The sequence below is a fragment of the Muscardinus avellanarius genome (assembly GCF_963383645.1).
Source record: "Muscardinus avellanarius genome assembly, chromosome: 4".
Classification (NCBI taxonomy): Eukaryota; Metazoa; Chordata; class Mammalia; order Rodentia; family Gliridae; genus Muscardinus; species Muscardinus avellanarius.
The window spans coordinates 118228382-118255423 of record NC_137789.1 but is presented as its reverse complement, the minus strand read 5'-3'; the positions used below and the strand labels follow the sequence as shown (position 1 = coordinate 118255423).

Genomic DNA, 27042 nt, shown 5'->3' with positions numbered 1-27042 from the left:
ATTCATACATCATAGTGGGATACAAACTTTTGTAGACATACATGCACACATCGCCCAGTCAGCCCCCACCCGATCCCTACCCCATTCTCTCCCCATCCCTCCCTCCCATGCTTGGCTTAGTGGTTGACACCTAGTATTATAGCAATTTATCCAAAATTAAAAATGATAATCTCACATAACAGTTTCATTTGTCTGATACCAAGCTTTGATGACTTAAAGATAACATTTCAATATTTCTTTTTGCTTTCTTTCTTACCAGAGAATATTTTTTTCTTTTTTTTAGGTGAAACTATCATATATTTATTTTTCAGAAAAAAATCTATCCTGATATGGAATATGGACTCTAGATACCCAAAACAATCTCGAAGCAAAAACAAAGCTAGAAGATATATATTTTCTGATTTCAAACCATATAAAGCTACAATAATTGAAACAGTGTAGTACTGTTCTAAAGGCAGATATATAGACCATTGGAGTTAAATACAAGCCTAGAGCTAACTTCTTCCCTATATTGTCAAGTTATTTTTGACAAGGTTTCCACGAAGATTTGGTGGTGGAAATAATAATCTTTTAACTAAATATTGTTGAAAAATAATAATTACATGGAAAAGAATAAAATTGGACCCTTACCTAATCCCACATACAAGTATTAACTCAAACTAGATAAAAGACCTAAATATAAATCTTAAGACTATAAACTTTTAGGAGAAAATCTGGGTCATAAAACCTCACAACATTGAAATTGGCAGTGATTTCTTGGATATGATTTCAATGGCACAGGCAACAGAAGAATATACAAACTCCCTAAAAAATAAAAGAAAATATTGTATATCCAAAGACAATGTAAACAGAGTTAAAAGTTACTAATAGAATTGGATAAAATATTTCCAAATGCTATATCTGAAGGTATATTAATATTCCAACTAGAAATCCTAAAAATTAACAACAATAAAGGCAAACAATACAACTTAGAGATAGGTAAAAGACTAACATAAATAATGAATCTCCACAGATAACCAATCTTAGTTGTCTGTTGGATGGAAACTCTTGTTTCTCTGGTTCTGGTGAGTGTTACCTGTTTCTTCTTTGTAGTTAATCTCTTTGAGTATTTTCTCTAGCGCTGGTTTTGAAGACATAAATTCCTTCAGTTTCTGTTTGTCATGGAAGCTTCTTATTTCTCCATCTAATTTGATAGAAAGTTTTGCTGGATAGGACATTTTTGGCTGGAAGTTGTTTTCTTTCAGAGTTTGGAATATGTTACTCCAAGCCCTTCTGGCTCTCATGACTTGGTTTGGGAAGTCTGGAGTGATTCTAATTGGTTTGCCTCTGAATGTCACTTGGCCCTTTGTTTTTGTTGCCTTTAAGATTCTCTGCTTGGCTTCCACATTGGTCATTTTGACAATTATATGGCGTGGGGATCCTCTTCTCGGATCCTGTCTAAAGGGAGTTCTATAAGTTTCCTGGATCTGTGTATCAACCTCTTGCTCTATATTTGGAAAATTTTCTGCTATTACTTCCTTGAAGAGATTGTTGATCCCTTTGGTATCACTTTCTTTTCCCTCCTCTATTCCAATTATTCTTAGGTTAGCTCTCTTAAGATGGGCCCATATTTCTTCAATGTCAGATTCCTGTTGTTGGATATCTTTTTCTAGATTAGAAACTATGCATTCATTTTTGGATTGCTCATCTTCTAAGAGCGAGATTCTGTTCTCCATGTGGTCTAATCGGTTGTTTGTGCTTTGAATTGAGGCCTTTACTTCATTAATTGCATCCTTTATCTCTTTTTGGCTCTCTCTGAGTTCTTTTCGAAGTACCTCTATTATTTCTACAGTTATTTTCCTGATTTGATCTTCTAGAAATCTCTGATTTTCTGTTTTATCAGGTTCTGATGTTGTGGGGTTGTGCACATTCATTACTTCAGTGTTATTCCTCTTTCCCATGATTTCGGAGGTTTGTGCCTTCTCTGGGTTCTTCCCTTGGGTCACTATGGCTTCACTTAAGGTGCTCTGGATCTCGAGTCTGTATTATCTCAGACCCTACTACTCCTTTACTGGGTTGTATCACAGAGTCTCCGACCCAGGGAGTCGATAGAGGCTGCTTTAAACTATGGGGGGTGCCAGGTTGCACGCTCTCCTATGGTGTGATATCTCTGCCACCACCACTCCCTCACTGGGTCAAGTCCCAGGAGGCACAATACTGTGATTTCTCCTCTGTGGCCCGCAATTTGACTCACTGTTCTTGAGTACGTAGATGTAGCTGTACTGGACTCGGTGAATTCACTGCTGCTGCCGCCGCCGGTGGCAATATGGCGCCTCTGCCACGCCCTCGGCCATGAGGCTGGCGTATTTTTTCTTCTCTGGTTTTGATTTCCACTCTGAATCCCTGCAGCGTGTGCTGAGCTCAGCCACTGGGAGCTTTAAATGCTGTCTGCGCCGGAAGATCCCGCCTGGCTGTTCCGCATCGGCTCACCTCGGCTTGCTGTAGCCGTCCGCTGAGTTCGCCGCTGCTGCCGGCAGTATGGCGCTGCTGCCGCGTCCTCGGGCGCGTGTGTCTCCTCTGTGGCCCTGAGCTCTGTTCTCAGTCCGCTTTCTCTCTGGAGCCTGGTGGTTTTTTTGTTTTTCTGGTGATGGTGTTTTCTGGCTATGAAAGGCACTCTTTTTGTGGTAATGGAGATTGGTTGTTAGCGGGACTCTTAAGCCCCGCTTTTCTCGGTCGCCATCTTCCCGGAAGTCAATGACAGACTTCTTAATGGCCTTGTCTTTGGGCACGCACCGGGCGCAGTTCGTGCAGCGATTTGGCTGCACATGGCCTTGGCCTTTTTTGGCACGACCGTTATTCCTTCTTTTTTTGGTCATCTTGGAAGAGAGGACCCAAAAGAGCAGGAAGTAACTTTCACGTAGACAGGCAAGGGCCATTGAGACAGGGCCGGGCCCTCCAGTCTCAAGCCCCACTATCCGCTGTGGGTCAGTCTTAGAGACAATGTGGACAGTGTACCTCAGGACCCAGAAGATCTTATTTCCTAGTGTTCTGGGAAGGGGGAGCCCCCTGGGCATGATGAGTCTCCAAAGCTGGAGACCAAGGGAGACCCTTAGAAAGGACTTCAGGGTGGCCAACTTGAATGTGGTAGGAGACGCTGAAGTCACAGAGTGCTCTTCTGCCTTTATGTCTCACTGCTTCAGCCCACTGGGTTTACTTTTCCTTAGCGGATGTCACCAGATGAATGGGGAAAGAAAAAAGATTCAGAAATGCCCAGGGGAAGCCAGACATCTTGGTTCTAGTCTGGGATCAGTGGGATCTACAATCAAAGGCACACATTTTTTTTTTTTTTTTGGTACTGGAGATGGAACCCAGGGGCCTTCTACTTCCGGGCTACACTCCCAGACCTATTTTATATTTTATTTGGAAGCAGGGTCTCTTAAACCAGCTGAGGTTGGCTTCGAACCTGCACGATCCTCCTGTCTAAGCCTCCCAAGCGTGGGGATTACAAGCGTGCGCCACCACGCCCTGCTAAAGACACACATTTTCTGTTCCTTCAGCATAGCCCACCACTAGAATAGTGGGAGTGTGTGAGGGTCCATTTCTCAGTGTTATCAACAGGGGCAGCCCCCAGTTGCCGATGGTCAGAGCTCCTACCCCAACAAAGACTGGCACAGGTCTCTGTGGTCCCTTCTTTCTGGTCTCCCAAGCTCTGTGCCACATCTCCTTTGCTGTTGGCTCTGCGATTCAGATGCATTTCTGTTCTGCCTCTGCCCTCAACCCACTCCCCATGCATTTCTTTGTGAAGCTCCTCAACTTCATTTTAAAAAAAAAAGTATTTAGCTGGGCATGGTGGTGTATCCTTGTAATCTCAGTACCTGGGAGGCTGAGACAGGAGGAGCGCGGTTTGCAGACAGCCTCAGTGAGGCCCTTTGCAACTCAGTGAGACCCTGTTTCAAAATAAAGAATAAAAAATAGGGCTGGGAGTGTAGCTTGGAGGTAGAATGCCCCTGGGTTCCATGCCCAGTACCACAAAAATAAATAAATAAATAGTATTCTATTTACGTATTTATTTTTGAATAGGACACAGATGCATACAGTACAATCATCTAAAAGTTGAAAAGCGTAATAGGGAAAAATAATCTCTCTTACTCCTGCCCTCAGACATCAGTCTCCTGCCCAGACACAATCACATTGCATTTCTGTACAGCCTGTGCCATGTGAATACAAGAGTACGCATCGCCAGGAGCATTTGTAACACACCCTCTCGGGCAGGCACTGTAAGCACTTTCCAAGTGTAAAAATTAGTTAAACCAAGGAAAATAAAGCAGAGAGTGTAAGTCATGTGTCCAAGGTCACGCATTCCGGCTCCAGATCTAGAACTCCTTCGTAAACTGTGAATGGGAGTGGGGTAACTGTTTTACGTCTTGCTGTTTTGACTTAGTGATATCTTTTAGAAATTGGTTCAGATTGGTACAGTGAGAGCTGCCTTAGTATTTTCTTAGAGCCAGAATGTCCAATACTTCATTTTCACCCCAGACCCAATTATAAGTGTTTTCACCCTTCCCGCTGTGGAGTGGGTGTAGCTTTTGGAAACTTCGGTCCTGTCTCGTTGCCCTCTGGCCCTGTGGGCAGCAGCGTCTTTGTGTGAAGCCATCTCAGCACTGAGGGCTGCTTGAAGGACATTAGTTGCTGGACTTGATGCCTGGCTCTGTCCTCTGGGATCCTTTGCCGGCAGGAGCCTTGGCAGGTGGCACAGGGCCAGAGTCCAGGGGTTGACTGATCCTTGGTGGCAGGTGTCTCGGGAGCTGGCACCGCTGGTCAGCCTCGCCTGTCCCCTAGTGGACTCACAGGGTATCCTCCCTCAGCTGGCGTGGATCCAAGGCCTCTGAGCCAGCCTTGGATGTTGTCCAAGATGAGGCCAATGTGAGCAGTAGTAAGAGGAACTTGGGGTAGGAGAGGGCCATTTAACTGACATTGGAAACCGCAGTGCCATGAGGATAATAAGGAAGGAAATGTCAAGTGCCTGGGGCCGCTCTCAGATGGAACACCTTAGCAGTAGAATAGAATGGGCTCTTATCCCAGAGCCCCCGTCTGTCCTGGAGGCCTGGGTTGTTCAATTTTGAACCCTGAAAGAAGAGAGCAGGGGGAAACGTTGGGAGCTCTCAATGCAGTCCCGAGGACCTGAGGCCTCAGCCCTCTCTTCCCAAGAGAGGGACTATGGGACCCCAGGTGGATGGCCTGGGTGCCAGTACGCCAGGGTGAGGAGCAAAGCCGGGCCTGGCTGCAGCTGTGCAAAGTTGGGAGCTCAGCACAGTAGCTGATGGGGTGACTGGGGCAGTGGGCCACACTTTTCCTTTTCCTCTGAAGTGGAAACAGTAGAGAAAACCACCACTGCCCAGATCAGGCCATGTATCTGAGAAATGAGGTGCATTGGTCTGTTGTGTGTTGATATAACAAAATACCTGAGGCTAGGGAATTTATAAAGAGTTTATTTTGCCTCACACTTCTTTTTTTTTGTGTGTGTGATACTGGGGATTAAACTCAGAGGCATTCTACCTTCAAGCTACACTCCCTGCCTAATTTTATTTCTTATTTGGAAACAGAGTCTCACTAGGTTGATGGGAATTTCACTACTTGCTGAGGCTGTCTTCGAACCTGCAATCCTCTAGTGTCAGCCTCCCAAGTATTGGGATTACATGCATGCACCACCATGCCCAGCTGAATCCACGGACACTCTACCTTTGAACTATACCTCTAGCCCTATTTTATTTTTTATTTTGAAACAGGATCTCACTAAGCTACAGAGGGCCTCACTAAGTTGCTGGGCTAGCCATGAGCCTGTGATCCTCCTGTCTCAGCCTCCCAAGTACTAGCATTACAGGTGTGTGCCACCATGCCCAGCTGGCTCACAATTCTGGTGACTAGAGGTTCCAGACAGTATGGCACTGTGTCCCGTGAAGGACCCCAACCTCAATATGACTGAGAAGCAGAAAGGGTTATAGCCATGTGTAGAAGGGGAAAATGTTTAGGGTGGCCTTAGTTTAGAGCAACAACTCTCTTGAGGACCAATCCACTCCTCAAGATCTGCATGGGTTCCTTCCAAGGGTCGTGACCACACGACCTGTTCACCTCACACGTGGCCTCACTTCTCCAAAGTTCTACTACCTCAACACCACCACATTAGGCACCGGGCTTCTAGGAAAGGAATCTTTGGGGGACCCACTCTAATCACACTAACTGCAGCCTGGGGAACAGCTTCTCCATTGTGATCATATGAGGTTGATGCACACAGATGTCCTGCACAGGGCTTAGCACATGGCAGGTCCCCAGTGAGTAATAGTTCTGTATGATGATGCTGGGGACTCTGTGGGGTATAGTTGTGTTCATAAAAGTCTCTGGCCAAGTAGTCAGGAGGCTGGTTCAGTCATAGAAATCTGTCTCTACACAAGGCATTTCAGTGAGGACAGAGTGGGAGAGATCCCCAAGTCCAGTCCATCAGAGATGGGGAACCTGAAGCTCAAAAGGGGGAAGTGGCTTGTTGGATCTGCCTCCAGGCAGATGCAAGGCTGGGGGTACATTTTGGAGTAGGGAAAGGAGAAGTTGCATTGCATGTGATCTTTGAGGACAGCAGACCTGTGTTCCCACCCCATCTCTGCCATTTAGCAGCAGCAGGATTTGGCCTTAACCATCAAATCTCCTGAGCCTGAGTCATCTTTTCTGCAAAATGGAGGTGAGGCTAGTATTGACCTTGTAGGGAGGTCATGAGCGTTAACAGATACCGTTGCACAGAAAGCATTAGCATAGTCCAGGCTTTGAGAAGGTGCTTGGCAATAATGTTTATTATTTGGGGAGGTTAGGGGTACTGAATATGGCAGATCCTAGACTGGCCAGAGAAGGCAGAGCCAAGTGGGCAGGACCTGGAAGATAGTTCCAAGTCTCAAGCACAAGGCTGTCAGCCTTGAGTTCTTAGATTTGGCAAATAAAAGCACAAGGCCTGCTTAAATTTGAATTTTTAAGTCTGGCATGGTGGCATATGCTTGTAATCTTAGTACTTGAGAAGCTGAGACAGGAAGATGGAAGGTTTGAGGCCGGCCTCACTAACTTAGTGTGACCTTGTTTCAAAATAAAATAAAATAAAATAAAGACAAGGAAAAAATAGAATTTCAAGTAAGTTAATAAATAACATTTTTTGTATGGTATGGGGGATTGAACCCAGGGCCTGTCTACCACCAAGCTATTCCCCTAGCCCTATTTTTTTATTATTTATTTTGAAACAAGGTCTCACTAAGCTGTGGAGGACTTCCTGTCTCAGTATCCCAAGTACTGGTATTGCAAACATGTATCACTACACCAGCATAAATAAGATTTTTACATTAAAAGGTCCTAACTATTTGGGATGTACTTTACTAAAAAATTATTTATTGCTTATCCAAATTTAAAAATCATCTGAGCATTCTACAATTTATTTGGCAGCTTTAAGCCAGCAACACAAAAGCGGGGTCGGCAGTGATAGCCAAAGCAGACTGGCCCAGCGCAGGACCTTGCCGTTCCTGAGAGAGGGCAGGTGTGAGCCAGGGCACCCTATGGTGGCCTCTTCCTGTGCCTAAAAGGATGTGCGCATGCCCTGCTTCGGGCTTAGCCCTGTGCCAGGCCTGGGAGCAGCAGGGAGAATTTGGAGAATTCACGATCATGTCAGCCTGTGACGTCTATATGTCCCTCCATTCACGTGTTCATTTATCCAGCTAATATTTCTTGAGTGTCCTAGTGATGTCCTGGATACATAGGATCCTGGATGAGCCACACTGTTCCTAGCCCTGGAGGCTCCTGGCCTGGTTCTGGGTCCTGGGTCCTGGGTCCTGGCCTGATAACTTGGCCTCAGTCTTTCTTCTTGGAGCCTGACCTGTTCCCGCATGTTTTCTGTACCCAGCCCAGGGGCCTCCCAGGGCACCATTGTTCTCTTCCCTAGACTGTACCTCCCACCACCCCGCCCAGCTGCCTGGGATCCTGCATCCCCAAGTGACTGCTGTGCCTCCCTCCCGCCTGCCGTTCCTTTGGCCCCTGCCCTTTCTTCCTTGGGCACTGCCTTGCTCTCTCTAGGCAGCACCTCCTAACCAGTGGCTCCAGCAGTGGCCTGGCTGGCTGGAGTGGGGAGGTGGGAGCAAGGGTCAGCATATGGCTCTGATGCTCCACGGCCCCAACCCCAGGTTCTCACCCATGGGGCTCAGGTGTCTTTACCAGTGTGTGGGGGCAGGGGGACTGGGGCCTGGATATGCATGACATCTGTTAGTAACTGGGAACTGTTCAAGGCTCCATTGCCTGGCTTTGGAGCTAGAGCTTTCCCTCCAGTGTGTGTGTGTGTGTGTGTGTGTGTGTGTGTGTGTGTGTGTGTGAGAGAGAGAGAGAGAGAGAGAGAGAGAGAGAGAGAGAGAGAGAGAGAGAGATAGATACTGGGGATGGAACCCCAGGGGCACTCTACCTCCAAGCTACACCCCTCGGCTCTATTTTTTAATTCTTTATTTTGAAACAAAGTCTCACTGAGTTGCAAAGGACCTAAGTAGCTGAGGCTGTCTGCAAACCTCCATCCTCCTGTCTCAGCCTCCCTAATGCTGGGATTACAAGTGTGCGCCACCACGCCTGGCTCCCTTTCTTTTGTTGTCTGTCTCTCAGCGTGTCTTGGTACTTTTTTTTTTTCATTTGCTGTTTAATGTTCTAAGAAAGGAAAAGTAAAAATTCTGCGTGAATTTTACCACTCGTCTTTATGTTGTACAATGCCAGTTTTAAATACAATTATCAGAGCATTTAACTCACTTGTGAAATTACACCATTTGTGTTTTGTGGCTCATTGTTGAAGGTGCCTCGAATGGGCCAGAATCAACTCAAGCCAAGCTCATGAGGTTGGAAGGGGAATAGAGATGGTGCCCACTCACAGGTACCTGGGGGCCACCCATGTTGCAGGGTATACATGCACATACTCATAGGTCTGATTGTGGCTAGGTTTCTGCTCTTACCAAATGCTGGGCTGGGCTTCGCCCTGCCATGGGGTGACCGGGGGAAGTTGAGCCACGTGTCTCTCCTTGTGAAGAGCTCCTCCTACCCCATAGCAGACAGGCGACTCCAAGGATCTTTAAGCCTGGGCATCTGGACCTGCTCAGTACTGGGTTAGTCATGGATGAGAGGCTCGCTCCTGCCAAGCCTCAGCCTTGAGCTGGCCACCCACCAAGCGCCCGTGGTGCTGCCAGCACAGGGGCCCTGGGCAGGGGGTGGGGAGACAGGCTGCCACCACACTCCAACCTGAGACAGCACAGGGTGCACATGCCTGACTCTTACCCATCAAGGTCTTGGCTACAGGAAGTCAGCACATCCTGACCCTGTGTCTAGGCCAGGCTTCTGTTGGGAGGGCCTTCATTCTACATTGCTGAGACTGGCGCTTTTTTTTTTTTGGTACTGGAGATTGAACTTAGAGGCATTCTATCTCCAACCTATGCTCCCAGCCCAATTTCATTTCTTTATAAGGAAACAAAATCTCACTAGGTTTCTGAGAGCCTTGCTACATTGCTGAGGCTAGCTTTGAACCTGTGATCCTTCTGTGGCTCCCAAGTACTGGGATTACAAGTGTCTGCCACCATGCCCGGCCTTCATTCTAAAGCCAAAAGCAGGGGACCTCTGCTGGGCTGGTGGGTGGCAGGCCCTGGGCAGTGGTAGGAACATCACACCTCCTCTAGGGTCAGCAAACATGGAATCATCCCTTAGTGGACTTCTTTGAGGCCTGGGCTTCCTCACTGCCCTCCTGGGCCAGCCCCTGGCAGCGGTCACGGTGGTCTCTGTGTGGCCCCTTTCTCATCCTCCTCTCTCTTCCCCACATGGCAGAGCTTCACCTGGAAGGGAATTTCCTGCATCGCCTCCCAAATGAGATCAGCAGCCTGCAGCACCTTAAGACCATAGACCTCTCCCGGAACCAGTTCCAAGACTTCCCTGAGCAGCTTACCACCCTGCCGGCCCTGGAGACCATTAACCTGGAGGAGAACAAAATTGTGGGTGAGTGCACCCCATCCATTTGGCCTGGGGCTGCTGTGTGAGGCTCCGCAGGACACAGGGCTCTGGAGTGTGGCTTAAACAGTGTGTTGGGGAGCTTGGGTGTCCTGGCCCAAGACTTGCTTTTTTTTTTTTTTTTTTGTGGTACTGGGGTTCCTGGAAGCCATTCTATCTCCGGGCTACACTCCCAGACCTATATTTTTAAATATTTTTATTTGGAAACAGGGTCTCTTAAGCCAGCACAGCTGACTTCGAATCTGCATGATCCTTCTGTCTCCACCTCCCAAGCGCGGGGATTACAAGCGTGAGCCACCACGCCCGGCTCACTTGCTTTTGTAGGCAGGTGGACAGTGTTGGCTTTTCCTACAGCTGGGCCACTGTAGGCCACAAGCTTTTCCTCTCTGGGTCTCTGCCAGACTACACTGTCTCAAGACCCTTTAGCTGGACGCTCTATACAGTTACCCTTGGCTCCCCTGCCTTCGCAGCGAGCTCTTCTCTGTGGCTAAGCAAGGACTGCTAGGCAGGTGTGTCCAGGGCAGCCTCTCTGTGGCTCCCAGTGTAAATGTGATCCTCTGTGGCAGCCCAGGCTTCCAGAGCCCCACCACCAGGGAATCAGGGTGTTGGATATGTGCCTTCTGCAAACAGCAGCCCCAGCTGGGTTCTGCTGAGGTCCAGGAGTGGAACCTCCCTCTTCTTGCAGCAGTTACGCACCTCTCTGCCTCATCAGGACCTTGCAGAACTAAGCATCCTCTCCAGCTAGCAGTCTGCTCTCCCCAGAGGGAACTGGGCACCGCCCGGGTGTCTCTGTGTCCTCTCCTTCTCCCCCCCTTACTGCCTTGTTCCTGCTCCGCCCTCTTGCTTTGCCTCTTCCATTAATGCTGTTCTAATGTCACGAGTGTTAATTCTAACCCCCTTCAATTTTGCTCTTCCTTTCATAAGTCCTTTTACAGTCATTATGTCATTTGATTAAAAGCTAGGGTTTTCAAGTGGCTTGGACTGGCTGATGGGGAACAGCCTACCTCGCGCGGTGGTGAGTTCTCATCCATCAGGGATGCTGTAGGCAAGACTCCAGCCCTGGCTGGGTGGAAAGTGGGACAAGCCAGCCTTTGAGGTTCTGCGTGTGTGTGGGTTTTTTTAAATTTATTTAATTTCTTTATTTTTGCAATGCTAGGCATTGGTCCCAGGGACATTTTACCTCTGAGTTACACCTCCAGCCTTATTTTATTTTTTATTTTGAAACTGTCTCACTAAGTTGCAATAACCTCACTATTTTGCTGAGGCTGGCCACAAACCTGTGATCCTCCTGTCTCAGCCTCTCAGGTATTAGGATCATAAGCATGTGCCATCACACCCAGCTCTATTTTTTTTTTTGGGGGGGGGGTACTGGGGATGGAACCCAGGGGCATTCAATCTCTGAGCTACAACCCCTGCCCTATTTTTTTTTTTTATTCTTTAATTTGAAACAGGGTCTCACTGAGTTGTAGAAGTCCTCACTAAGTAGCTGAGGCTGTCCGTGAACCACGATCCTCCAGTCTCAGCCTCCCGAATGCTGGGATTACAAGCATGCGCCACCACGCCCAGCCCCAACTCTATTTTATTTTTTATTTTTGAAACAGGGTCTCACGAAGTTACCTTGCGCTGCTGTCCTTGAACTTATGATCCTCCTGTCTCAGCCTCCTAAGTCCTGGGATTCCTGGGCTATATCATCCGGGTCTGCCGTTTAACAGATGAGTATGTTGAGGCTCAAAGACACCATGAAAGAGCATCAGGTGGCACAGGGAGTCCACAGAAGTTCCCGAGAGAAAAACATATAATTGTAACTCTCAGTCCTGTGTCTGGGATGGGGCTCCCTTGCCTGGCCTCTGAGGAGCCTTTGGGCATGGGCTCTGGTTCGGGCTCATGCTCGTGCTCCTAAGGCCAGTGTCCCTGAGTGGCTTGGCCGTGCCTCTCCAGTCCTGTGGGCCTCTGTGTAGTCTGTAAGCACCTTCTCACTGTGAGGGGCTCCTTCCCATCCTGCTCTGACCACCTAAGTGCCGGCTGCTGAGCCTTTCAGTCCCTGGGGCCCGCCCTGCCTGGTCCTTCCTCCCCTGCCGCTCACTCATGGGGGCACTTTCATGCCTCTGCTTCCTTCTGCTGCTTATCCAAACGGGGCAGGAATGGAGCAAAGGCTGCTGACATCAGTGCCAAGACCAGAGCTGAGCTTGTTGCTAGTAGGCAGGAGGGGCAGAACAAGTGCTGGCCTTCGGCATTCCCACTCCCTGACTCTGGCCTGGAAGACTCACAGCAGCTGTCCGAGCCTTGACCACCCCACAGAGGGTGGCCAGAGATGAGAGGGAGGTGCTCCCTGGGGTGGGGGAATAGATGGAGTGGGCATCTGTGCTGGATGCAGCTCAGGAAGTGACTTTCACCAGCGCTTGGGCAGCACTGGGGCCACACCTCCAAATGTTTCCCTCCCACAAGACCGCTGACATTCCTCAGCAGCCACAGCCAGGCAGCGAGGGCTCGCTGTCGCTTATGGATGTCTCTGCCTTTCTTCAGAGTGATGGCAATAACTCTTCACAGGGTCGCGTCTCACAGCTTACCAAGAACAAGTACGTGCAGTCACAATCTACAGGGCGATCGTCCCCATTTGACAGATGCAGAAACTGAGGCTCTACAAGAGCCACTGAGCCTTTGTGGTCTCGTGCCTATCACACATCTGGCCAGATAAGAAAGATCAGTAACTAGGCTTTTTTCCAGTCAATTCAGCCAGTGACAGACTCCTGCAGCCCAGCCTGGGACAGGTCTGAGGGATACAGAGGTGCCAAGGGAAGGGTTGGAGGAACTGGCCCTGTCAGTAGAGGCTCTGGTTTTCCCCAGCCAGCAGCTATTCCCAGAGGTGCTTGACTGACCCCAGGGAGGTCACTTCACTGCCAGAGGCCTTGCTTATTCTCCCTCTCCCCTCCTCAGCACAAGAGAGGGGGAATATGGAGACAGCCATGTTTCCTTGCTGGAGTACCCTCACTTTTGCCTCTCCCCGATCCATTCTGGTTACTTGGGTGGCTTCTCTACTCCCCAACTAGGAGGGCCCTGCTACACCCTTCATAGCCCAGAGGGAGGGAGGGAGGGGTGCAGGAGTGGGCAGGCTGCTGGGCTGGGCTATAATCACAGTGAAGGCCAGGCCTGCACACCCTTCATTATGGAAATGGCATTGCACTGTTATCTGGTTGTAGCTAATGTCCTGCAGGATCCCGTTAAGATAATTGTAGCAGAGCTTGAGATGACTTCAGAATGACTTATCTTTTCCTTCAGAACCCTCAGAGCGTGAAGAAAAGAAAAACCACAAAATTTTTATGAGAAATAACTTTGAAACACATTGCGTTGCCTTAGCGTCTTAATATAGTAAGTAGAGAACAGACAGCTGTGAGACAAGCCCCCAAGTACATCGGAAGGACACCACCCGAGGGGCCTCCGAAAGGTGCCTTGGCCGGCTCCAGAACTACCTGGAGGCCTGCCACACCCCAGAACTGCCAGGATCAACCCAGACACCCTCTTGTGCCCACACAGTAACATCACCTGTTCTTCCTCCACACTTTGAGCTATTTTGGGGGGAGAGGAGGAACGATGTTCCTTTCGTGGAAGAGAAGGGCTGGGACCGCCACAGGGCATCATGTGGGACAGGGACACTTCCATCTGTTTTCCGAGACCCCAGAAGGTGGTGATGCCTGTCCTTGGTGCTTAGTGGTGGCCGAATGCCCTCAGTTCTCATACCTGTGTAGCAGGTGATTGCCCTTGCCAACGATGCTTTGTGTAGTCAGCCCTCTGGTCAGTGTGTGTGACCCTTCTCTGACCCTGAGGCAGGTCATTTCCTCTCCTCTTTGGAGCCACCTGCTCCCCACCCCCATGGGCACTGAAGATAACATCTGACATACAACAGGTACTTGGTTGGGAACACCATGTAGAGGGTGAATTTCAAAGCCTGGAAGCTCTTCCAGAATAACTGAGATGTAAGAGGATAGATTATATCAAGTTGAAGGTAATGATCCACTAGTGAATTATAATGTCAGATTAGTGGGTTGAGATCATCAATTTCTAAATGGAATAAAATAGAATGGAAAATGCCAGGGTACATCATACACAGCACAGTAATTACCGTTTTGTGCCTTTTAATTTCAGTTTTACTATGTGTACGCACAGGTAGAGATTCTGGGTCATATTGTAAAATTTTAGATCTGACTGTGGATCATGATGGAAAAATATGAAAAGGTACTCCTATAAGCCATCCTTTAGTGCTCTGAGAGTTTGCTGTCCACCAGCCTAGCCGCCTGTCCTCCCCAGCTCATGCCCCAAGCCCACCGTGCAGTCTTCTTTCCTCTCTCCCCACCCCACCCTACCCACCCAGCACGGCCTGTGTTCTCTGTCTGGAAGTCCTTCTCCTTGTTCTTTCTGTGTGGCCAAATTTTTCAAGTCTGAAGGTCTGGGGCTGGTTCAGATGAACAGAAAACAAAGCAGGTCAAGGCACCTCTTCCTTCCCCAGGCGGGCCCTGACAGACACACAGCAGCAGATGCCTTCCACCCAGATGGGTCCTCAGGGACTGGCTTTTCAGGTCATGGTTGTTTTCTTTGGACATTCCTAAGAGAGAGAAAAAGGTTTCTAGCTTAGAGTATTTGTTCAGACAATAGTCATTTACAAGTTTCTAGGATATGAGATGGTTCCTATATTTTCCAAACCAGAATGATACCATTATCCCTTCATATCTACAAGAAATTGGTTCTAAGACCCTGGAGGTTACCAAAATGTACAGATGTTCAAAGTTCCTCATATAAAAAGGAGATTATTTGCATATAATTTATGTCAATACCCCCATAACACTTTAAATCATCTCTAAACTACTTAGAATGCCTAACTCAATATAAATGCTGTGTACAGAGTTATTTTACTGCATTGTTTGGGGAGTAATGACAAGAAAAAAGGCCTGTACAGTCTCGGTACAGATGCATTTTTTTTCTGAATATTTTTTATCTATGGTTGCTTTAATCTTGTGTGTATGTGTGTGTGTTACTGGGGACTGAACCCAGAGGCATTCTACCTCTGAGCTACACTCCTGGCCTATTTTGTTTCTATTTTGAAACAGGGTCTCTCTAGGTTAATGAGAATCTTACTGAGGCTGTCCTCAAACCTGTGATCCTCCTGCCTCAGCCTCCCAAACACTAGGGTTACAAGTGTGCACAACCACACCTGGCTCTTTGGTTGAATGATTGGATGCAGAACACATGGACATGGAGGGAGGGCTGACTAGATGTGGAAGTTTTAAAGTATTTATAAGCATGACTGCTTGGGGAAGTATGGTTTCTGGGGAAGCAGGGACCACAGAGTCAAATGAGCTGCAAACCCTGACCTAAAGTTGCTTACAGATGTTAATGTGAGCAGATGTTAGACTGCTAGGCAGGACATGGCAGAGGAGATCAGTGGTACTATGGCCTACAAGAGAGAGGCTGGCTGTCCGTGTGTCCTGGTGGGATGGAGCTCCTGGGAGGATGTAGGGAGGGTCTCTGAGGAGGCGGGACAGTCCGCTGGACCACAAGCAATGACAGGGCTGTGACGGGCCACCCATCTTGTACAGATGAAGGAGCCAGCTCTTTTGTCCCAGCAGTCAACACGCATGCTTGAAGGTGGGTGCAAGGGCATCATTAAGCCCCCCCACCACTTGTCCATAAGTACTTGATGCTGCATAGTAATTCACTGCCAGGACATGTGGGGGTGAAAAGAAAATCACATCTTAGTGAGACTTCATTTTGCTAAGCAGAGAACGGTTTCAGTTAAGCAAGGATTTAACTTTCCGTAACCATCAATTCTCTATTTTTCTTGCCTCTATGCACCCACTGTGTTCCAGAGAGAGCAAAAATACATAGGAAAACAAGTCTTTCTGAAGAATTTAATAAACTAGAAACAGCCAGCATCTGTGCTGTATAGGAATGCTTTGGGCTCTCCTTTGCTTCGTTATTCCCTTGTACTATGTTGCTTCTTACTATCCTAGCCAGTATTTCTCAAAGTGAGATCCCAGGACCAGCAGCAGCAGCAGCAGCAGCTGAGAACAGCTAAGAAATGCACATTCTCAGGCTCTACCCGAGACCTACTCAGTCCAAAACTCAGGTGAGCAGTCTGTGTTAACAAGCTGCCTCCCTCCCCAGGCAATTCAGATGATGCATGCTGAAATTTGAGAATCTCTGCTTTTGGGCTCTCGTTTCTCAAGCTACCACCCACAGGTCAGCAGCACGAACATCCCTTGGGAGCTTGACAGACATTCAGAACCTCAGTCTCTGCCTCCTGAATCAGAATCTGTACCTGAACAAGATCCCCAGGGGATTCCTGTGCATAACAGAGAAGGGCTGGTTCAGGGCATTTTCTGAAGAAAACAGCAGCATCTCAGGGCGGCTCACTTTTTATGGCCTCACTGTCCCCCCCCCCCCAAGCAGAACTATTCCTTTCAAGTGCAGAATGGAGGAAGCATACTCCTTGATGCCCACAGCCCAATGCTTCTGAAGTACCAATTGAATTGCACATTCCAGGGTTCTTTCCACACACTTTGAGAATCAAAATTTCTGGGATGGTAGAGAGAAGAGATGAAGGATGCCACGTGCTTGCTGGGCCCCCAAAACTGTTTGGTTTGTAGAGCTTGTGGGTTCCATGGGGATGAGCTTTCCTTGGCCGGAGTCCCCTTGTTATGGTCACACGGCAAGGCCTTGGTTGCTGGCATTTTATGATGGGGTGATTAGCAAAATCAAACAAACATGTTTCTTCCTGGAGCTTCCTGCCCGCCATCCAAGACTGTCAGCTCTTAAGAAAGTGAAAGCAGAGAAACTGGTGTCTTGCCCTCCTCTCCCTTTCCCCATGGCTGCCAGGCTGCTGTGTGTGGATTTGATGCGCTGTAGCCTCTAGCACCCATAGCTGACTGCTTGGTAGCCTCTTCTTAGAACTACAAACATCTGACTCATTGCATCTTTTGAGCTGCAGCATTTCTTCTTTGTGCTCCTTGGGGTTTAGCCAGACCCTGGTCTTTGCTGGTCAAAGATGCAAGGTGCTGTAGGACCCGCTCCTAAGCAGATCTCTGGTTAAAGGTAGACTGAGCCATGGCCTCAAGTCCTCTGAGAGGTCCGGGCTGCTGGCCGCCCTGCAGACCTGACAGCCCTCGGGAGAATGGGGGCAGCAGGAAATAAGGAATCTTGGTTCCTGGGCCAGCTGGCCAGGGAAGGTTGCCTTTCTGGAGGATTCTGAGTGGCCATGCTCACAGCATTGCCTCCTGCGAGGCCAGATAGTGGCTGAGAGGGAGCCTTCAAATCTCCCAGCCTGCCCTCAGTCCCTCCCCTGAGCTCGGACCATAGACCTCGAGGCTTCTCAGTGTGTCCCTGGGCCTATCTGCTGCTCTCCTCTAGAAGCATGCTGCTCTGCCATTCCTGGTCCTACTCTCAAGTCTCATTTGGCTCACAGAGGGGAGTCAGATCATTTCTGCCAAAGAGGTAATTGGTAGTTGAGGGATTTCCCACTTACCACTTTAAGAATAGTGGAAATGATGCTGCCCGGGGACCAGAAGATCTATATTTGGGTCTCAGCTAACACAATCAGTGTGAAGTCATGTAACTGAAAACACTTTCTCATCTGAAAAATAGCAAGAGTAGCCCTAGCCCCCTTTTTTCTCACCTAATATATACAAGGGATCTGAAAGGGGGTGTGGTGGTGCACACTTGTAATCCCAGTACTTAGGAGGCTGAGACCCTTGGGAGGATCTCAGGTTCATGGCCAGCCTCAGCTACTTAGTGAGTCCTTCTGCAACTTTGTGAGATCCTGTTTCAAAAAATAAAAGTAAAAAATAGGACTGGGGATATCACTGAGAGGTATAATGCCCCTGGGTTCAATCCCCAGTTCCACACATACACACACACACACACACACACACACACACACACAAAAGGATTTGAGATGGTCACTTGGCATCTGAGAAGGAGCGATCATGGTCAGGCAATGACTCTCTGGGCTGGCACATCTAGATGACAAGACCAAACCAAACTGTGACACTTCTCTGCTGCCCCTGAATCTGGGGCTCCAAGCCTGTCTTGCTGGGAAATGGAGTCTTTTTCCTGGACATGGGCTTGAAATTGCCTACTGGGCACAGCCAGCTTTCCAGACTCTGAGCTTTGCCCTGATCCCTGTGTGCTAAGCATCCCAGGACCCAGGGAAGGATAGCTTATGCTCCAAGGTGGTAGCCACCTGCATGTACTACTGATTCGAGCCCTCCGGCTGCACTCACCAGCAAGCACCTGCGGAGCCCTGAGCTGAACCCGCAGGCATCACGCAGTTGGTATGAGCATCCATCGGGCTAACAAACACGTGGGGAAGCCATCATTACACAAACAGTGTAGGGCCTGCCGATTGTGCAGCCGTGTGGAGAGAGAGGTCTGGAGTAAACAAACAGGCTTCCACAGCAATTAGAGCAAATTAGATGTGGTGCCGAGGCTCCAGGTTGATAGCTGCTCCTGCTTGCTACCACTGTCACAAGCTTAGTCTCTGCCCAGATGGCATCATCTGCGCCAACCGCTGTGTGGTGACGGCTGATGAACCAGAACCTCTCATTCCTCAGGGGACTGCTGGCACTCTGCTGGCAGCACACAGGCAAACAGGGAGAAGTTCTTTGACACTTATTTACAACACAACAGAACACCTTCCAGCTCCATTCACACACCGGCCTCCAATACTTTCTATCTCTGGCTCTGTCTAGACTGCTGGAGAGCAGCTTAATGCTCTGGGTCTTCAAGCCCAGCCAGGAAAGGATGCCTTTAATCAGGGTGTAATAGGCTTATGGAGGCACTGATGCAGGTTGAGAGTTGAGTGTCCTACATTGTGCCAGGCACTGAGCTGAGGCAAAGTTGAACGAATCACACAGCCTGTTCTTCAGGTTCCTGGCATCTTCAGCTATAGTAACTGGTATTCAGGGACTGTCCACATGCCGCCCAGCATTTCCCTAAGCTTCCTTCAAGGATGCTCTTGTTTAATCCTCACTACACCCATGAGAGACAGGAAAGTTGGAGAACTTGGCCAAGGTCATGCAGTGTGAGCAGAACTAAGATCCTAACCCAAGCTATTTGACTCCAGGGCTCCAGTCATTCAGCACATTGCTTTGCACAGGAAGAAAAGAGTCTTACACATGAGCCATAGGAGGATAGAAGGCAGCAGTAGGATTATGGCAGAAGTGCACAACTCTGGAAGGAGACTCCCTTAGAGCGGAGAGAAACGTATAAGGTAACAAAGTAGTTTTGCTAAGGTCCCATAAGCCATCAGCCTGGTCCTGAGAGGCCCTGTCAGCTCAGGCCCACATGGCCAGCAGGGGAGCAGTGTCCTTGCATAGAAGTGATCTCTAAGTATTTTGCCATCTTTTCTCAGTTCTCCTCATGGAAAAGACCAATGGCGCTTAAACTAGTTGCACGTTCAAATCAGCCTGCAAGCTTTTAAATACCTTGTCTAGAACACATCCCAAGTAAGTCAGAATCTCTAATGGTGGGATTTATGACTTGTGGCTTTCTAAAACTCTCCAGACAATTCCAACATGTAGGCAAGACAGAAAATTGAGGTGGATCAGAGCTTCAATCAGTATCCTTTTACCCCAGATGTGGGATCTCTTTGCTATTTGGAGGAACATATAAAACCCAGCCTGGAGAGGCAGTGCCATAAACACGCACTGCTAAAAACTTTATTTCAGCCCCTGGAGAAGCTGTAACACTCCCCTCCCATGTCTTCTAAAGTGTGTATGTAGCTACATGAGGACAAGAACTGTGACAAGCCCAGACTGGGACCCATGGTTGGCAGGGAGGTAGCAGAGCAGAGTCTATGGACTTGGCATCTCTCCTCTACCTGCCTAGACCCTGGACCCTGGGCATGGTCTGCTGCCTCAGGTCCACAAGACCCCATCTCCTGATTTCCCTGTATCATAAGCTGCTCACCTAGCATTTCTAGAAGAAACATTAACAATAAGCATTAGGCAGCTGAGAACAAACAAATAGCAAAACACTGGGCCAGTCTTAAAGTGTAAGTTTATGCCGAAGAATCCCAGCTTATGTGAAGAGGAGCAGGCCTGAGCTTTGCCAACTCTTACTTGGGAACCTGCAGTTCCCTCCCCATGCCCCTGCCATGCACTACACACCTTGGCCAGCCAGTGGCATGCTGGAGGATCTTACCTTGGCTGCTCAAAATTAGCCACGGTAAGAGTATTTACACCATGCAAATAAAAATGGACAAATGCTGCAGTTCATAATTGAACTGCTTTCCCCCAAGGAGGCTGGCTTCAGCCACTTAGCAAGGCCCTCAGCAACTTAGCAGGACCCTGTTTCAAAATAAAAACATAAAATGGGGTTGGGATGTAGCTCAGAGGTAGAATGCCTCTGGGTTCAATTCCCAGTACCAAAAAAACAAAAGGCAAACATTAGCCAGCACACCAGGGCTCCACCCTCCGCACTTTCTTGCCCCTAGTTCTCCGGCTGCTTCTTGGCATCATGGGGTGGGGGGCTACACCCCCATCCCCATCTCTATTTCACCTCCCCTTCAGCTCATATTATTTGCCATAAGCTTGTCCTTGGGCAGTGCCCTAACTCATCCTACCTGATACGTATCCTGGACACTGTGTGTGTGTGTGTGTGTGTGTGTGTGTGTGTGTGTGTGTGTGTGTGTGTGGTACCAGGAATAGAACTCAGGGGCATTCTACCTCTGAGCTAGACCCCCCACCCCTACTTTTTATTTTTTATTTTATTTTATTTTATTTTTTTTTGGTACTGGGGTTCCTGGAAGCCCTCCTACTTCCGGGCTACACTCCCATACCTATTTTATATTTTTGAAACAGGGTCTCTTACGCCAGCGCGGCTGGCTTCGAACCTGCGCGATCCTCCTGTCTCCGCCTCCCAAGCGCGGGGATTACAAGCGTGCGCCACCACGCCCGGCTCTTATTTTTTATTTTAAAACAGAGTCTCAAGCCAGGCATGGTGGCGCACGCTTGTAATCCCCGCGCTTGGGAAACAGAGACAGGAGGATCGCGTAGGTTCGAAGCCAGTCGTGCACGCTGGTTTAGGAGACCCTGTTTCCAAATAAAAATGTAAGAATAGGTCTGGGAGTATAGCCTGGAGGTAGAAGGGCTTCTAGGAACCCCAGTACCACCAAAAAAAAAAAAAAACCCAAAAAACAGTCTCACTGAGTTGCTAAGGGCCTCACTAAGTAGCTGAGGCTGTCTACAAACCGCGATCCTCCTGTCTCAGTCTCTCAAATGCTGTGATCACAAGCATGCACCACCACACCCGGTTCCTGGGCGCTTTTCTTATTTTTCCAATTGTAAAGAAGGTCTTATTCCTCTGGTGAGCAGAAAGATTTGTACAGTTGCATCAGCAACCTTAATTTCCAAGCATGGAGGATTTAAGAAGGCGCCATCCGCACCCCAGGAGAACCCTTAGGGGAGGCTGTTACTTCTCCATCCTGCATCTCTGTCACCCAGCAGACCAGGCACTTGGCACCTGCCAGCAGAAGAGGCAGGTCTAGTCCTAGCAGAGCGTGAGACACACATGCACCAATGGCTGTGAGAGAAGGAGTGGCAGGTCCTTGAGAAGTGACAGGGAAATTGTTCTCTCTGAGGCCCTCTGGAGCTCTAAGTGAGAGCCTGGAAATGTGCAGGCCTTCCCACAGTGGGAGGAGGGTGAGCGCAGAGGAGGGGAAGATAGCCGCCGGGCGGGTGCGTGGGCCTGGCAATTTGACTCATTCATTCAGCTGCTTCCAGAGCGGCCAGGAAGGCTGTTATTTCTGAGGAGAAGTGTTGTGATCAGGCTTTTGATTGCATGTCAGATTTGGGCACAGGGAGTCTCTGGGAAGAAAGGCTGTGGCAGATGGCCCTGTTCCATGCCCATCAGCCCACCTTTGCTGACCAGCCTGGGGCAAGGAGGAGGAAGTGGGAGCCAGGGCTTTTCTCTGCTTTTCTTACCCTGAAATTCGCCTCTCAGGAGAAAAGAGGTGTCTCTAGGTTCGTTGGTGGATTCTTAAAACACTCCAGGCTTCCCATCCTCTTAGTAGGGCTACCAGCCACACTTTGCACCTTGGTAAGTCCACTCTCCTTGGAGAGCACCTAAGCATCCCCTTGATGTCCCCCATGGCCCCACCCTACAGGCCATGAGGCAAAAGGACCATCTTAAAGATGAGAGGCGAGGTTCGGGGTCTTGTCTGAAGTTGCATGGCTTTAAATGGCAAAGCCAAGACTGGTCTGGACTCTAGCAGTAGGCTTGGAGCTGCCGGTCCCACCCAGCCTTCCCTGAAGTAACTCAGCTTGCAGGATTAGCAAGTTGTTCCCTAAGGGTAGTAGCCCTTCCTTCCTTCCTTCCTTCCTTCCTTCCTTCCTTCCTTCCTTCCTTCCTTCCTCCCTCCCTCCCTCCCTCCCTCCCTCCCTTCTTTCCTTCTTCCTTCCTTCCTTTCCTCTTCCTTCTCCTCCTTCTTCTCCTCCTCCTCCTCCTTGTGTGTGTTTTGCTGGTCATTAAATCCAGGAGCATCTTACCTCTGAGCTACACCCCCAGAACTATTTTTAATTTAGAAATGGGGACTCACTAAGCTGCCGATAGCCTCACACTAAGTTGCTGAGGCTGGCTCTAAACCTTCGATTCTCCTGTCTCAGCCTCCCAAGTACTGGGATTGTAGGTGTATGTCACCATGCCCATCAGGGGCTCTTCTATTTTGGTTGGCTTCCTGCACCACCCTGCCAGGGCGCTCAGGCCTTGCTGAGGAGGGGGAGGCTTAGTCACTTTCCCCCGCCCCGCTCCCATCCCACCTCAAGCGTGGTGTGTGGAATGTGTAGAGTGTGGCCCAGAAGCCTCCCTGTTCCAAGTACCTGTCCCTGCCAGGTTACTAGAGTTTACTGTTTGTCTCCAGTGGCGTTTTGAGCAGGTGGGAAGCTCAGCTTAGCATGGCATTCTTGATCTTAGTTGTTTTGGCCTTGAGCACCAAGCCTTGAGGCTGAGAGTGTGTTCACTCTGGCTCCTGGCCAGCCTGGATTCTTGGAATTCTCAGGCCATGCTGGATCATCCCTTTTGGATCCTGGGGATCTGTGTCCTTTTGAGTCATGAGGAACTGCATTCTGGGACACTCATTTTATAATTGCCTTGCCTTTTGGCCAGTCCACAGGTGCAAAACAAGTTCACCAGTCAGTAGCGCTAAAGACCAGTGTGATGCAGTCCATCTGACCTCAGGGAAATGTTCTGTAAATACTGCTCACGCCAGTTCTGCTTTCATTGAGTGCCCCAGACTTCCCAGAGAGGGGGGAGTTCATGCTGGCCGGAGGGTGAGATGGTGTGCCGTTTATCCCGGATGGGGTCCTGTCCGGGGCACTGGCTGCTGAGGCTTCACAGCCAAAACCTGTCACCAGCTCCCTCCATGTACTTGGGGAACATGGGGAAGTTAAGAGAATCTTATTCCTGGCTTCATGAAAGGATCCTAGAATCTCACGTCCTACATTCTGTAGACATAGGCTGAAGGCATTGGAAATGACCCCACAGCACTTTGTAGACACAGCCTTTCATTCCCCCAAATAGTGAAAAGCGGGAAACAAGTCAAAGGTCCAACAACAGGAACAGGAGCCAAAGCGGCACACTCACGCCATCCCCGCAGCGGCGCCGTCAAAACGTCACTGGTTTGCAACCGGAAAAGACATTTACAATATGTCATGAGGACAAGCGTGTTATGACATGGTATCTATATACTTAGTCACTTCTAAACACATCAAAAAGTTGGGAAAGAGACAAGCATCATGGTGTGTGCTTGTAATCCTAGTACTTGATGGGCAGAGACAGAAGGATCGCAGGTTTGAGGCCAGCCTCAGCTACTTAGCAGGACCCTCAACAGCTTAGTGAGAAATAAAAAATAAAATAGGGCTGGTAGTATAACTCAAAGATAGACTTCCCCTGGGTCCATCCCTAGTACCATGTATAACACACACACACACACACACACACACACACACACACACACACAGTGAAAAGGCCACAGACCATTGTATTAACAGTGATTAATTCCAAGCGGTGGTGATAATATTTTTGTTTGTCAATATTTTTTCATTCTCTTCATTGCACCACTAATGATGAAGGGCATGTGTCCACCACCACATTGGTCCACTGAGGCCTGGCCTTGTCTGACAAATGTGCAGGGAATAGGTCAGGCTGGGGATGGATTCCAGTTCTTGGATGTAGCTGTGGCCGCAGAGTTGATTGAACACAGCGATAGTGGGTCCTCTGTGTGCAAAGTCCAGGGAGGTCTCTAGCCTGAAGAAACTTAGAGTCTAGGTGGAGAGGTAAAACATTCATCCCACAGGCCATGACCACCCGTGGACACTGCCAGGTCTCACATTTACAAGAGTTAACACAGTATCCAGAGGCTGCTTGTGCACCTGGTGGAGTGAGGTGCAAAGCTTTTGAAGTGTGCAGGGGCCAGAGGGCAAGGCCTTTGAGCTGGAATTCAAGGAGTGGCAGGACACGGGTGGCTGAGGGTTAGAGTGCAGCCCATAGTTCTAAGGGCAACGCTGAGGCTCCTGTCCTTTCCAGGTGGATCAAAGCTCAAAGGCCCGGCTTCTGTGATCACAGTACTGTGACATGCCATGGGGACACTTATTTCAAGCTTTGCTTTCCCCATCCACAAAATGCAGATCATTTCATGCCCTCCTCTCCACCCTCCAGCCATCTCCCTGTCTTGTTGGGATGCTGTGAGCAAAAATCCTCTCTAAGCCTTACCTGGAAACTCCCAAGCCTCTCAGGCTTATCACTTGCTAGTCCAACTGCTCCGGTTTGTTGATTCTGCCAACTTTGACATGGTCTGATGGTCTCATTGCTCCTGTCTCTAAGTTACCTGAGTGACTGTAGCAGTTCAGTCAGGGGGAAAGAACACAGCTAAGCCCTGCTCTGCACCTGTGAGGGCTGTCGCTATCCTTTAGCAGGGTGTCAGAGAACGCCGCAGACCCTGCAGAAACCAGCTTCACCATGGATGTGTATAGATGGGCTGAGACCCAGGCAGCACTGTGCTCAGTAACCCAGGAGTCACGGGGACTTGCTCCAAGGTGGGGCTGCAGCTGGCTCCGTGCCAGGCCCAGCACACCCGGGGAAGTGGCACTGCAGGGAGGTCTTCCTGTCCCCAGGAGCATTGGCTACTGACCGCCCTGACTCAGGGACAGAGGAGCCATGGAGTCCTGCAGAGGAAGGGACTTAGCAGCTGTCAAGGTCAACCTCATCGCTGGAGAAGCTGAGGCAGCAGTCGTCCTGGTGACAGGAAGGGAGATGGTTGCTTAGCCGGTCTGGGCTGCCATCTCTGAGATGCAGGGGTCTTGAGGTTAACCTGCCCATCATGACTACCAGCTGGGGGCCTGTCCAAGGAGACTGAGCTCTGGCATTGGCTTTGCCCCTCAGAGTTGAGGGGTGGAGTCCTAGGCTTTGGGATCAAGGTCTGTCCTGCCTCTGCCACTTACTGGCCTGGTGAGTCTGGCTACACAGAATCTGAGGCTCGGTTTCCTTATCTGCAAAGTGAATCATGTTGAGGAACCACCTGGAGCAGGACCTCAAATATTAGTTCCCAGAAGTGGCCTCTATTGCTGGGCCCACTAAGACAAAGTGCTAACCGCCCCTGGCCTTGATTTCCTTCTCTGTTCCCTGGAGGTTGGCACTTGTGAAATGACTTTTCTTCTTAAAGGCCAAATGCAAGGGCTTTTTCTGATTCTGGGTGATTCCAGCAGGGGATGGTATCCCCTACCCCTGCTGCTAGCTGTGCTGTTTGGGAAGATGAAGAGTTCAAGGTATCAGCCCTTGTCTTGCTCATCATATTGGTAGAAAAGATAGGGACTCTACTTGAAAGAAGACAGCCAACAACTACCAGAGGCACTTCACTTTGGCCCCCATTGGAAGGAAGGAAGGAAGGAAGGAAGGAAGGAAGGAAGGAAGGAAGGAAGGAAGGGAGGGAGGGAAGGAAGGGGAGAGGCGTACAAACAGGCTGAAGGGGCTCCCACTGGGCAAATCTGGGACAGTTTGGGCAACAAATTAATAAATGGAGTAATGAATTATACATTACCAAAGACATGAGTCCACATTAATAATAAATAGATAAAGATTCCAGCTTACAGAGGAATGCTGAGGGGCTGCTAGTGATGGGAAAGCGTTGTTTTGCAGCCACCATGAAGGTCAGATCAGGCAAGGGTCGTGGGTGGATGCCAAATCCAGGGCAAGGGATGCTAGACGTTAGTGAGAAGCAGGATACTTACCTGCCCTCCAAATGTATTCCCACAGACTTCTTGTTAATTGCAAGAGAAGAAAAAAATTAAACAGTGGAGAAATTTAGTGCCAATTGAGCAAAATTAAAATTAGGGATGGACCTTGTAAGGCTCCCAGGGGTGTACCAAGAAGCACATCCCACTGGGCAGCCCTTCAGATAAAGGTGGGCGCTCCCAATCTCATCATGACAAACACACAAAGGACTGTCCATTTTCCAGATTAGGAAACTAAGGTACAGGGAAGAAGTAAAAGTTAGTAAAAGCCACGGGTGCGCACCTGTAATTCCCAGTACTTGGGAGGCTGAGACAGGAGGATCGCAGGTTCAAAGGCAGCCTCCGCAAGTAGTGAGCCTCTCATCAACCTAGTGAGACCCTTTTTCAAAGTATAAATAAATAAAAGGGCTGGGGGGGGTGTAGCTTGGAGGCATAATGCCCCTGGGTTCAGTCCTCAATACTACAGTAAGTAAATAAATATAAAAATAAAAAGAGCTGGGGGTATAGCTCAGAGATAGAATGCCTCTGGGTTTAATCCCTAGTACTCCAAAAAAAATTCTGAGCTTCATGCATATAATATTCTCAGTTTCTAAACAGTTATATTGAGATGTAATTTGCATATGATACGTTTCACACATTTAAAGTGTGTAATTCAGCGGATTTGGCATGGTATAACTTTAATTTTTTAAATTTTGATACTGTGAATAAAATAAAGTTTGCCATTTGAAGCATACTTCTCAGT

The 27042-nt window shown here is 48.9% G+C and overlaps 1 protein-coding gene across 3 annotated transcripts in view; it reads left to right on the top strand.

Moving 5' to 3' along the window:
- LRRC20 (leucine rich repeat containing 20) overlaps positions 1 to 27042 on the top strand; it is a gene marked incomplete at both ends in the record, with an annotated part of 64921 nt that overhangs the window by 36054 nt on the left and 1825 nt on the right. For 2 of the 3 annotated variants that reach the window (XM_080695371.1, XM_080695369.1), the window contains one exon: positions 9847 to 10014. The exons of the other annotated variant lie outside the window; for it this stretch is intronic. In XM_080695371.1, the coding sequence (XP_080551497.1) occupies positions 9847 to 10014 (168 nt within the window). The remainder of the gene's footprint in view (positions 1 to 9846; positions 10015 to 27042) is intronic. 3 annotated transcript variants of the gene reach the window in all.